At 34.6% G+C, this 13,928-nt stretch overlaps 1 protein-coding gene across 2 annotated transcripts in view; it reads right to left on the bottom strand.

Moving 5' to 3' along the window:
- Positions 1-13,928, bottom strand: part of LOC118188284 (twitchin-like) — a 384,165-nt gene that overhangs the window by 64,154 nt on the left and 306,083 nt on the right. For both annotated transcript variants that reach the window (XM_085813574.1, XM_085813575.1), the window contains 11 exons: positions 13,461-13,633; positions 13,248-13,377; positions 12,378-12,680; positions 12,165-12,276; positions 9,640-9,812; positions 7,635-7,922; positions 4,379-4,544; positions 2,997-3,118; positions 2,875-2,913; positions 1,341-1,406; positions 1,168-1,261 (listed from right to left, as the gene is read on the bottom strand). In XM_085813574.1, coding sequence (XP_085669700.1) covers positions 1,168-1,261; positions 1,341-1,406; positions 2,875-2,913; positions 2,997-3,118; positions 4,379-4,544; positions 7,635-7,922; positions 9,640-9,812; positions 12,165-12,276; positions 12,378-12,680; positions 13,248-13,377; positions 13,461-13,633 — 1,666 coding nt within the window. The remainder of the gene's footprint in view (positions 1-1,167; positions 1,262-1,340; positions 1,407-2,874; positions 2,914-2,996; positions 3,119-4,378; positions 4,545-7,634; positions 7,923-9,639; positions 9,813-12,164; positions 12,277-12,377; positions 12,681-13,247; positions 13,378-13,460; positions 13,634-13,928) is intronic.

The following is a 13,928-nucleotide window of genomic DNA, read 5'->3' as shown; positions in this document are numbered from 1 at the left end:
GTGAAAAGATGACGCGATCACAGCATTTTTGCGTTAGGGAGATAAAAGTACTCCAAACTTTCAGATACATGCGGCAATTAATAGTGTTTGTTTTCTTGACTTCCCAGCCCTTTTCCCCATTTATAATCAAATGTGCGATTTGGAGCTTAAGATAAGACTCACACGATAAGCATTTCTGCATAGTTAAGGGGGCTCATACACCTTAAACCCCTGATGATCTTCAAATATGTGACTGTTGGAAGAATTGGGATATTTTATTTATTTTAAAAGCACTTAATTCTAATCTTTTACAGCTGACTACATAATATAGCTGCTTTGGAAACTAGTAATCAGAAAGTTTGTGTTGCCACAAATATTTTTGTAATTTAATCCTCTTTGTGACAAAATATTTCGCCATGTTTCCACCTTGTGCGCATGATATTTTAAAAATGGCTAACGGTACATACTTGAAATTGAATGGAATTCTTTATATGGGCACTATTTTCTAACTGAAACAAAAATATGATAGATATTTTAATACTGAAAAATTTTATGGACGAAAACATTACAAATTTTTTTAATAAAATACATTTTATAACCTCAACTCCAAATAAAATAAAAAATTAACAAGAAATTTTTAGAATTTTATGTTCACAGTAGTTTCCAAATGTTATAAAAGCTATATATTAAATATGGAATTAAATTATGAAACAGAATATTTTAAACTGTGCGCGCAAGTTGGAAACATGACGAAAAATGCTGTCACAAAGCGGATTAAATTATACAAATATTTGTGGCAACACAAACTTTCTGATGACTATTTCAGAACGCAGCTATATTATGTAGTCAGCTGTAAAATGTTGGAAGTAATTGCTTTTCAAATAAATAAGTTACCCTAATTCTTGCAACAGTCACCTATTTGAAGATCTTATGGGTTTTAAGGTGTATGAGTCCCCTTAAGACTAACAAACTTGATAGTTTTATTGAGAATCAAATGCATTTCTCCCATGTGTTCTTATTGCGCACGCTCCCACATATAACGAGTAATTATATGATCTCTGGGCTCCTTGATAGGCAATCAGAAAAACCTAATGATTCAAAAATTTCAGTGAACACAGTTACATAGGCAAAAGTACATTTATAGCTAAGTAACCATTAGTAACATAGTAACTGGTAAATTTAACTTACGTTCCTATTTCTTCCAGTATATCATATTTATCGTAGATACTGGAAGTTTTGATATCAACGGGAGTAGGGATGTATTTATCAAAAACATCGAATACTGGAAAGAAAAAAAAAATGTTAGTGTTCAGATATACAATAGCTGTTTGGGAACTTAATAAGGTTAAAAGTATTCATACCAAATTGGTCGTAATTCCTGACTTTTCCTTCAGATTTACCGCGCACACGTCGACCTTGAGCGTCCACTGTTTAAAAAAAAGCATTCTATTTGTTTTTGCAGAAATGAAAGAAAGTATCTATAGCATGATTCTTTAATTTTCTGCGTAAAATAAAATAAGCTAAAAGTCTGAAGAATAAGTTCGTAGATTTAATTCTTAAAAATCATTAATGTTGGTAAACAATTAAATGAAAGATACATAATGTAGCCGAAAATACTCTTGCTGTTCGTGACTGTCAGAAATACCGCGCATAATACCCAGTGCCGTCTTAACAGCATAATGGCTCTCTAAGCAAACAACTGCTGTGGTCGACAGCTTAATACGACTACTTCTCACAGAACGAAACGTAAATGGATTGGTATGAGGCCAGTGGACCCATGCTTTAAGATGATCTTAATGGTACTCAGCATTAGGTCTCGAAGTAGTCTCCATCAACATCCAACCAACGTACCTACAGCTTTGTTAATGCCTGCCTTTGTAATGCGCGCATTTTAAAGCATCGCCTGACGAGAATACCAAAACCGAAATTTTACATTTAAACAGAGCTGGCGAAAATTACTATAAGCAGGCGCGATTGCCAGAAGTTCTCTCTCTCTCTAAAAGATTCAAAATCCTCACCTTAAATACACACAAAGTTTATTTGTATTCTGGTGAGGAATACGGAAAGAAGAAATTGTAGTAAACATCAAAATAATAATAACTGGTTAATTAACATAAAATATCTCATACACAACTGATGGATTTCATTTTTGCATTCTTCATGTGTAGTAAATGTAAGAACAGTGCATTTTCTCCCAAAATACTTCTCCGTACGTTTTAAACGCTCTCCGTTGCTTCATTATTCGAATATAATAATGTATGAATTCAAACTTCCATTTATAATTCCCCAAAACAGCTTAGATAATAGGTCGTTTTTCCGTTTTGAAAACTAGCTAGTTCTTCAAAGTTTAGGAAATGATATGCGATTAATGAGGCATTTGTTCAGAAGATGGGTTAATATTTTCTAAAATTCACGACCATAAAGATCCTCTGAAATCAGACTGGTTCAAGTTACATAATGTTCAAAGGATGAGGTCTGAAAGTAAAATAAGCACCCGCATCATTTCTGAGAAATTAGCGGTACTATTAGAACTTTTCACGCATTGATTACGCACTTCTCAACACAGAGAGAAGTTCTTTCATTAGAGAAGATATAAGAAACATGAATGAAAATCAAATCTGGGAAACAGGTTTTATTTCATAAAATACCCCAGAACAAAACTGTGAAAATGTAGTACTTACTATACGATATTATGTTTTCAAACAGTTGAACTACAACGAAATAAAACAAGAATACCTATTTCTCTGTTTAAAGCTGAAATTCTAGTAATCATCAGATATATGACGATTTAAATTTCATCAGTATTGCACATAAATCCGTTTCTTACTACTATATTTCTTTTTAGTTCAGAATTTTTAAGAATTTAGAAGTGACTGAATGACAGTTAATACTTACACATAATGTGCTTCTTCCTGGCAAGGTCTTTTTCCTTCACTATAAATAAAAATATATGTATTTCAAGAAAATAGTTTCATATTTAAGTAAAAGAAATGCATACCAAATGAATGTGATCTTACGTTTCGTTGTAACTAATTGCGTTGGTTCGCTGGGATCACTTCTTCCGTAAACATTCTCTGCATATATTCGGAAAACGTAATCTTTGCCAGGATTCAAACCAGAAATCGTATGGTAGGTGAACCTGAAGCAAAAATGTTGATAGAAGATAAACAACTAAAACAACATTTTAAAAGGCAGTCCAGAACTGAAAAACAGCATGGCGTATTTTTCTTAACCTTCCTTAATTTTAATTAATCAGTGATGAGAGGTCGGACATTAACTGACTCTTTAACTTTTATATAACCTTGTACATATTGCTAAACAGGTGGAAATGTACACAAGGAGATTTTGTGATCTAATCTATTAAGACAACCAAATGCAACTCGAATTGTTGGATTTTTAGCGCAGTAATTACAGGGACACAATAAGTAACTCGGATATTATGATCATCCCGTGGTTTTAATCATGCTGCATACCACGCAGGGACGCTCGATCTTGTCGCATATAAAAGTGTGAAAACTTTGTGTGAAGGTGAGCTAAATACAATTGAACTTGTAAAAGGTCTATCTCTTGTGATATGATGTAGTGCTTGTGTAAACAATGAATAAGCAAAAAGGTCTTCGAATCACAGAGCAAAGTATTAAACCTTTGAAGTTATCACTCAAAATTTCATATCATGGCCAGGCTTCAAGGATAATATGAAAAAAAAAAATGTTTGCTAAGTACATGTAAGAATGTGAGACATATTACCATATCTCCGTCGTAATCCAAATGTAATGTTTTCTATCAAGTGAAAAACGCCGTTGCAGGAGTATGAGAGGGGATATACAACGCATGGAACATTTTTACTTTTAAGTGAGAATAGGATTTGGATTTTGAGATTATTCAGTTATGGCAAAGCACACGAGGGCTATCTGCCTAAAGGGAGGGATGCCTTTCGTGGAGGACTTTCTAAGGGAAACTGGCTCGTATACACGTTACACATGGGGAAAACCACGAAAACGCCCATGCAGCCAGCCCGTTCGCGGGATTCGAACCTCAGACCGAACTACCAGTGTTCAGCGTCTTGACCGCTCGGCCGCTGGTGGGCCTTTAAGTGAGAATAAAACAGCTTAATGAACCCTGGAGGAAATATATTGGAAAGGAAATAAATAATCTCAAATAATGACATATTTTACAAACATGTAATCACTCCATTAGTTCGGATCATATTTGAATGGCTTACTATTTTAGAAGAGTTTTTGAGAGTTATAACTTGCACTACACATGTTAAAAGTGCTTCCTGCTGTCTCTTACATTCTGCAATTCTCAAGTGTTAGGAAGTGATTACTCAGATATGGCCTCTTATAATATATGTGGACCTTATAGGATTATTCAAGAATGATACAGGACAAAACTTTACCTGGTATTTCCGCATCGTATCCAGCTGGTCATGGGGCATTCTTGTTTTTCTATCAAGTAGTTGCTAATATGGCTGCCACCGTCCCATAGAGGAGGCTTCCATGATAGAGTGACGAAATCATCGCAAATACTTTCCACTACTGGGAAACGAGGCGGGTCCGGTTTGTCTGTAAAAATAGTTATAGAGAAGAATTTAGACACCCAAGAAAATGAACCCGAATGTTAGTTTCATTCAGGCATGCTAGACAAAATTGAGTGGTAACTTTAATACTACTTAATCTAGTTAATATGTGGGCTATATGAAATAATGCACAGACCATAATTTCTTCATGGCAAAACACTGCATATTAGAATTATATTAGATGAAAATACTGATATATTCAGGTTCTTATTTTTGTGAAATTTTTTCGAATTGTTTCTTGCTTGAAATTCGCAGACTTCGCGTCCTGGCGAAACTGGGAGAACAGAATGTTTAGCCTCTCGAAAGAAATTTTTGTTGGAAGTACTCGTGCTGCACACGTGAGCAAATAATTGAATGGAAACAATGCGCAAGTACATCTTGAAAAATTAAATTCCTTTATTAAATAAGTGCACAGATCTTCATAATGTACAAGGCGCTAAAATACAATGAAATAATATCAAAGCTATTTTTTTCTGCCATTCGTCTTTACTATTTTGAACAGCTTACTTTAAATGCCAGATATTGTGTTCTGTATCTTAAACTTCTGGGGGCCTGATTTGTAAACTAGTAAATATAACGTAATTGCTTAAAATTGTTTCAAGTGTCAAACTGAAATCTATATACCAAGATCAGATAATAACTTTTTTTAATCTTATGACTTATGACTTTATCTTATGACTTTTATACTTTTTATATATTTTTGTTGTATTTTTGAAAACATTATTCAAACTCTTCGAAGTGTTAATACATAATTTGATTTCACTGCACATTTTTTTAATCTTCGGCTAATTTTTTTCCTCAGTTACACTGGCCTTCGAAAACTAAACAAATCAGTTCAAACGAACACTTTATTAATTGGTAAACATTATTAATCAATGATCGTGTAGTTCAATGAATATTTTTGTCTGCAGGCAATTCGTCAGTGGCACTGTTTTCTGCTCCATTTTCGGCAGCTATTCAATGATATAGTAATAGAAGCCAATGAGGTATTGCTAGCAGATATAAAGATTAACAGATTATAAGGTATTTTCTCTCTCCTTTCCACGTGCCTTCGTAGTGTAACTGGATAGCACGTCCGACGAGTAATCGGGAGATCCGGAAATCGAATCCCGGCGAGGGCATTGCGCATATATTCAGTTTCTTGGCATAGAAAAATTCTAAAAGTCTCTACGATATATAATGGATTCATGTAAACTCAGATAAGGGCATATACATTGTTAATATTCTTACATGCAATTAAGTAACAAGATAAATAAATTTTTCATATATGAATTAAGATAAACGTGAGAATTATACAAGACGATTTTATCTTGTGGAAAGCCTTAATATTGCTGCGTTTTTTCCTGACACCAGTTGTTGCGTTATTTTCTTCCTTCGCGTTCGTACGGGGTTTGTAGATTTGGAGTGAATAACGACGACACTTCATGAAGTATCAAAGCACACTTTTTTATTTACCAATATTAATCAGGACAGCTCCGAAACACTTTTACAGTCGTCGAAGATCTACTATAAACACGCTGGAATAATCAGCAATACAGCCTTCACATTGTCAGGCAATAAAAGTGGAGACAGCTTCACTGCAAAGCACCAGAGTACAGCTCCCGACTCTGCTCGGTCGTTCTCGGAGCTTCACGTACTCTCGAGACTCTCCACGCTACAACTCGCGATGCACTCGACGACACACAGAGCACACACAGAGCTTAACACACTCTCTCGACGATGCACTAACCACGATACACTAAGAGACTCTTCGATGCACTCGTTGACCAACTCGGCGCTAGACTTCAAGACACTTGCTCAATGACTATCAGCTCGCTAGACAAGGCACGTACACTCTGACTGCGGACCAGCAGGGTTTTTATAGCTTTCGGCTTGTGTTCGAGAACATTCTGTGCTAAACCGGTAAGAATTCGTTCCAGAAGGTTCTCCATCCGTCCATGGCATATCGCCAATTTTGTCGCCAAATGGACGATTTCTCGTCAAATATGGCAACCCTAAAACTGCTTTGCGGGGAAGCTATCCCACCGCGCCTGTACATTTCGTAACAATATTGCTAACGGAATAACGGAACCACTGTCTGTTCGCTAAATTATTAGCTCTCAAACGTAGCATTGAATGCGAATATATTTCTTTAGAAATCATAAAAGATGGCTACAAAACTTTCATGTTCTTCCAAAGTTAACGATACCTTTTCTACATGTGTGACATGTGATATTTACAGTTTTTTTATACCTGGTAAAACAATATCAGATATCAAGAGATATGTCAGTGAGTTAGAATAAAACTTAACTTACTTATTTTGCATGGAATTCACTTCAGTAATTTTGTGAAACCAAATCTTTTATTTAATCGCCGAGACAAAAGATGTGACTACACATTCTAAAAATTAGACTCAATTTCTAGAACATCAAAGTGATATTTTGATATGCCTTATGTCTGTTTCTTCGTATTCAACTGTTTTTATTCATAGAAATAACTCAGTTGATCAGATTTAATTAGCCAAAAGAAAGATATGCTGTTTTGATTGAAGAAAAGAATTGTCTATGCAGCTAATTATGGCTGCACTATTTCTACTTTCCAAAAAAAGCTCTTTATGCTATAATTAATATTTTTCAATTTAAATTATTAAATTACTCTCTATCCATATAGAATCTTAATTTCATCTTTAACTAGCATCTAAAAGTAATATTATGCGTCATTTTAAATTCTCCTATACATTCGTTTGTTTATTTATACAATAATATATAGAAATAATGCAAGTTCTTTGTTAATAATATTAAAAAATATAAAATTCTGTGTTGCATTTGTATGATTATTTGAAATTTATTAATTATGAATTCCAAAAATTTTCGTCTTTGTGAAACATTAGTTCTAAATTTCTTACTTTATGTCTTTAATAATATATAGGTAACTAAGATAATTCTCCTTTCCTTTATTACATACTTAGATGTAACCAATCTACTGGAACATCCAGCAACTTAAAAAGCTTATAGTGAATTTTTAGTTTATAATTAATTAGCAAATGAAAAATTCACTCTATTGAAGTAAAAAAAAAGGGCAGATATCAAAAACCTACCATTGATTTGGACTTTGATGATAGCAGAATCCACACCAAGTTCATTTTCGGCAACAATTCTGTAAGGTCCATTATCATATTTTTGAACATCTCTTATTGTGAGGAGTGCATGCCGCTCACCAACAGAAACATCGTAGTGCATTCCACTCTCGATCTCTTCTCCTTCTTTCGACCACTTGATTTTCGGTTTGGGGAAGCCAGTGAATGGAATTTTCAAGGTTACATTTTCACCCTTCTCGAAAGATGCCACCTCTCTGAATCGAGGAGGAACATAAATATGTGGCGCAGCTGTAAGAGAAAGTTTCATGTTACCAACAAGGAACATTTTCTGGAAGACACTAACAAATCTACGTTCATTTTCCTTCAGATAAGTTGAAATTAATGCTTTACAAGTAAACAGCCGCTACTTAAACACGATGTTACTTCTACAATATACATTTTTATTGCACAAACATGAATAAAACTAGTTTTGTCGTCGCTGTTTGTAAAACTGCTTATTTAGAACAGGGGTAGACAGATCGAATATCAGTGTTTGGAATCAAGAAGACACCGTATTGTGAGTTTTAATGAGTTCAAATTGAGCCTAGTTCGAAGTATAGAGCTCTAAGCTTAGCTCAAAAAATTCTAAACGACCAGTTCTTTTCAAAATATCATTAAACGTTAATTTTACTGATTAATATGACAGCAGATATGTCCCAAGTAGCACATAACGTAGCAAAGACGTTACCGTGACCATTTTGCAACCTCTCGGACCAGTTTGCAACGTCTTTGCTACGTCATGTGCTACTTGGGGTACTATGTATATTAGTTAGGCCTTATTCATGCTTTCATATTTAAGTGCAAAAATGAAGTGAAACTTTAATTAAACTATTTATTGGATTAAAATTAGTATCCAGAACAAAAGCACTAGGAAGTGAAAAACTGATGTTGAAGCAATTTAAAGAAACAAACTCATAAGGCATGGAACAAATTACAGACATTTAATGATATATCATATAATTTACACCCCACGTTTTCGTAAAAGTTTTCAGCAATGAAAATGCTCGCTTGGCTATTATCAGTGCACATTCAAATGTTGATTTAGTAAAGAAAGTGTTTACACCTTTTTAAAACAATTTCAATGAAAATTTTAAAAAAGTCTAAAAACTTAATTAAGTATAATCCATTATCATATACAGTACAGTCTCCCAAACTTGACCTAATGCGAACTGAGTTGATGTCGATTTACCGATAATGTTGCGTTTTGTAGAAGAGGCGATGGGTTATTCATATCTTTTATATATCATTCAACAGATAAATCTATGGTAATTTTACTAATACCTTCATCTTTGTCCAGTATCTTAAGTCATCTATTTTGATTTCTATTGTCAAGTTGATTTGTTTTCTTTTCTTCTTGTTCAGCATTTTCACTTCATATATAATACTTGTAAACCTGGACATAAACTGAGATATTCTGTCTAGAATAATCTGAAAGTTTAGCTTGTAATAGAGCATAAAGGAATGCGAGTTTTAATCGGCAGCGGCTACCTGACTTTATTCAGCCATTTTGTTTCTAGTATAGGTAGATGGAATGGGGTAGATCGAAATTTCCACAAAAAGATTAAAATTTGACGCTGCCGACGATGATGCTGATGAACGCTGATGAACTCAAGGATGCAATCCATGGCAAACTATGTCAGGCAATTCCCTACTGGCCCTGAAATTATGTTCAAAAGCGACTGCTTTCAAGTATTCGCAAATGAATAAATAAAACTGAGAAATTTAGTCAGCGTATTTGCCACAAATGCCGGCAGCTACTGTGAAAACAGCGTATTACTCTGACTGATTTGCATCGGCGAAGACAAAGTGTACACCGCCGTTCTTCTATTTGTGCAATAAAAGTTTATATGGCTATTATATTTGTTAGTTTAATTTAATGTTGAGTTGCTTTTCTGTTGGAACCTATATATTTTATTTATAAAACGGAAGAAATTTAATAAATACAGAAACAAGAAAAGAGACTAACTCTTGATGAAGAGCTCCGCTCTTGACGTGCGGGATCCTCCCTTGTTGGTGGCCCGACAAGCGTACTCGTCTGCATCTTCACCATATACCTCGCTCACGACCAATGAATACGAATCCCCATCTTTCAGCATGGTGTATTTGCCGCCATCCATTAGCTCACGGGTGCCCTTAAACCTGGAAAAAAATATGATATAAATACTTATGTAGAAATGTTAGTGTTCTCTCTTCTACTGATAAACAAAATCCATCCATGATTAGCGACATTGCAGTGGGAGCAAGTTATTCGTTACTCATTTCGGATTCCCAAGTCATTACGAACAGGAAATTTTATCATATTATACTTCCATGATAAAATGAAAACTTGACTGACAAATGTGCTACACCGTAACTTGAATCGAAGTTTCGATTAATGCAGACGTTTCGCAGTCATTCATACAATTTATTTAAAATGACTGGAATATCTGATAATTTCTTATGAGGACAATATCTTAAGTTATCAGCTACTTAGTATAAAATATTCATCTGTTAATCAAAGATGGCTATGAAAAAGGAAAAGTAAGACTTAAAAAGTTTCCGGAAAAAAGTTATATACAAGAAAGCATAAAAAATTGCGCTTAGTTTGTGTTTAGAAATACTACTGCCAATAAAATACACTGATGGAAAATCAAATTTCAACACCAAGAAGGGGTTGTGCTAGATAAGCGAAATTTGGGTGATGTGTTTGCACATTTGAATTGCTTTAGCCTCCGAGATCATCCGATCTTTCTCACATCACGTCTGGGACATGATAATACAACAGATCTAGTGTTATTCATAACCAGTATAGATCGTTGCCAATTTGAATGACTAAATGCAACAAACATGTAACTCCATCCAACAAAATGACATGCGGCACCTGTACGATATAATGCATGCTCGTTTGCATACTTGCATTCAACACCATGGCGACTACAGCAGTTATTAAGGTACCACTGTTTCATATTTCAAATGACTCTTCGCGAACATACTTGTAATCTTGACACATTAACCTAGAGTAGGTACCTAGAAAAATATTTGCGTACAGTTTTATTTATCTACACTGATTTATTTTTGATGTTAGGATTTCATATCGCTTCAGTGTTGTTTACACTATATTTCATAAAAGTGCCATTTCAATATTGCTGTTACGTCTGGTTAGAACAAACTGGCTTTACGCCAATACATAGCTGACAATTCAGATGAACGTCTTCATGTGTAGTGGATACAGAGGACAGTAGTATCATCACGCATGTAAGATTTGATAATTTATTTCATCTGCCCCCTTCTACACGGGTATAAAATCAATCTACTCCCTGTGATGCACTATGGGCAACGTTCTTGATAAATACATGAAATGAGCGGTGAGTTCGTCTACCTTTTAGCGACCGATATAGGAAATAATTCTTACAAGCCATTTGTCTACTACATATCTTTGCCCATGCTTAAAGCTGAAGCTTGAATCTGCTCAAAATATCTTAAAGCCCATTCTTATATAGTTCTTTTCAGAAAATTATCTAGTGTTCCTTAGACATTTCCTTTTAATCTAAATTTTTATCGAGGAAAAAAATGAGTCGAATGTAGAAATAAATCGAAATCCAAATGTTTCATTCTAAATTCTATCACTGTCGCATTTACTTTGCTAGGTACTGTTTAAAAGAGCCTCTCTACTTATGCCATATCGAATTTCGGTAATACTGGAAAGGTATAAAAGAAAAAAAATCTGCTTTTTTACTTTTACAGACGGTAATTAATTTAAATAATTTGTTGTATTACATGATAATACAACAAATCTAGTGTTATTCATAACCAGTATAGATCGTTGCCAATTTGAATGACTAAATGCAACAAACATGTAACTCCATCCAACAAAATGACATGCGGCACCTGCACGATACAATGCATGCTCGTTTGCATACTTGCATTCAACACCATGCATGCTCGTATAAATGTACCACCGTTTCATATTTCAAATGACTCTTCGCGAACATACTTGTAATCTTGACACATTAACCTAGAGTAGGTACCTAGAGAAATATTTGCGTACAATTTTATTTATCTACACATATAATCACATGGTTTGGTTTCGTTTGCTTTATTATGATACACCATGCGAGGGCTATTTGGAAAAGAAGAGAGATATCTTCGTGGAAGACTTTCTAAGGAAAGTGACTCGTATCTACGTTACGCATGGAAAAAACCACGACCCATGCACAAACCCATGCACCAGTCGATTCGCCTGGATTTGAATCCTGGTCGAATAACTAGTATTCAGCCATTGTACCACTCGGACGCTGGTGAGCCGGCCTGGTGAACTAGGTATCATGGTATTTCTGTTATGATATTAAAGGCACTCAAAATTAATACAGTGCAACCTTTTGCCTAATTTCCCTGCTTCTTAGGGGAAAAGATAATGATGAAAACATTGGAACTGCTTTGCAAAAAATAATGAATGAATAATTGCTTATTGAAAATAAATTAAAGACAAAAGCTCTGAATTGCTTTTCGTACCATGTGATAGTTGGTTTAGGATTTCCTGAGACTTTGCATGTAAACTGAGCACTCTTATTTTCTACTGCCATAACATTTCGAAGAGGAATTACGAATTCTGGCGGGACAGGAGCTGAAAACAAAAAAATTCATAATGTTAGCACAAGTGGGAAAGAAAAAACACAAAGTTCGTTTATTAAAATTAGCCAAGAATTGCAAGAAACACCATCTTACCGTTGGGATCGGTTATCTTCACCGATGTTGAGTTCATAGATGGAGGGCTCATGCCTGCCTCATTGACGGCGAAGACTCGGAACTCGTATTGTCTGTCTTCAATTAAGTTTGAAATATTCACCTGTGTCGTAATGGACAGGTTAGGTCCAACTCTTTGCCAAGCAAGAGTACCAATTTCCCTCTTCTCGACCCAGTAACCTTGGATTCGGCTACCTCCATCGCTCTCTGGCTTCTCCCAAGATAGATTGACGAAATCTCCACCGACCTCAGTTACCACAGGAACTCCAGGAGCGCTCGGCTTATCTGAAAGAAAGAATCGTCATCAGGACAAAAGTTTGTTTATATTCATAATTTTAACATGAATATCCCTTGAAAAAAGGAAGCATTTAGGAAGTGAAATTTTTTAAAAATATCATAAAAATTTATGATTATGCATAGTATGCTTTCTTAAAATCCTCTGCGTACTCCGCGCTTTTAATTACATTCGTTGTGTTTCCAAGATAAATGTAGATAAATGACTAGGATAAATGTAGGTTTACATCCGGTTTTTCTAAAAAGACTTTTCAATAACTAATTACATTTAATACTGACAATTTACAATTTTATTCATTTTACTTTTTTATATGTAATGCGTATTACTTATCTTTTACATACATGTGTTCTTAGATGGTATATAATACAGTATTTACATATTTCAGCGCTAAAATACGCCTCCAAGTTTTTTTTTTTAAACTTGGTTTTATTTAGATGATATTTGCATATAACAATGCTTCAGCCCATAATCTCTCGAGTAACCTGAAGATATGTATGCATTGGAAATGTATGTTTCAAAATAGAAAAAAAACATTTTAGACAAATAAAACATCTTACCAAATGGAAGTTTAGCAATTATTGGATTAGTTCCTTCCAGAGGTTGACTTTGGCCATTCTCGTTGACAGCCATCACCCGGAACAGGTATTCACCCCCTTCTGTTAACCCTTGCACTGTAAATACCAGTTCCTGAAAGAAAAATAAAATTCTAGGTATTCTCTCATACAATAATTAAACGATTTCTCTAGTTAAAAAAAGTAGAGATTACTTACCCTACAGTAACTGGAAGCAACAATCCATTGACTGTGACTTGTTTCTTTTCTTTCTACAATATAATGAGTAATCTTGCTACCTCCGTCATACAGCGGTGGCCGCCAGCTTATAGTTGCTGTATGTTGCGTGATATCAGACACTTCTAGTGGACCTTGCGGAGGTCCAGGAAGACCTAACAACACACACAACAAATTTAATAACAGGAGAAGACAGCGAAATAAATACTGATTGGAGCATTATTCAGTACTAAGAATTTTCATAACAGTATTTCAAGAATGCAGCTACGAAAAAATATAGTTTCTTACTCTTAAGAGAATATACTTTTTTTCATGTACTCTGAATTAAAGCCAGACAATACTTGAGATCCTTTAGCAAGAAATATGCGCATAAAGGGGTTAGATGTGTTAAATGTGAAACCCTAGAGAAATTTTGAGTAGGAATGATTTGAGAAGAAACAGAATTCCTTG

Source organism: Stegodyphus dumicola, chromosome 1 (genome assembly GCF_044657685.1).
Source record: "Stegodyphus dumicola isolate Sdum_Otavi_A_Nest chromosome 1, ASM4465768v1".
Taxonomy (NCBI): domain Eukaryota; kingdom Metazoa; phylum Arthropoda; class Arachnida; order Araneae; family Eresidae; genus Stegodyphus; species Stegodyphus dumicola.
Note: the sequence above shows the minus strand (reverse complement) of the source record. Positions and strands in the feature narration are given on the sequence as shown.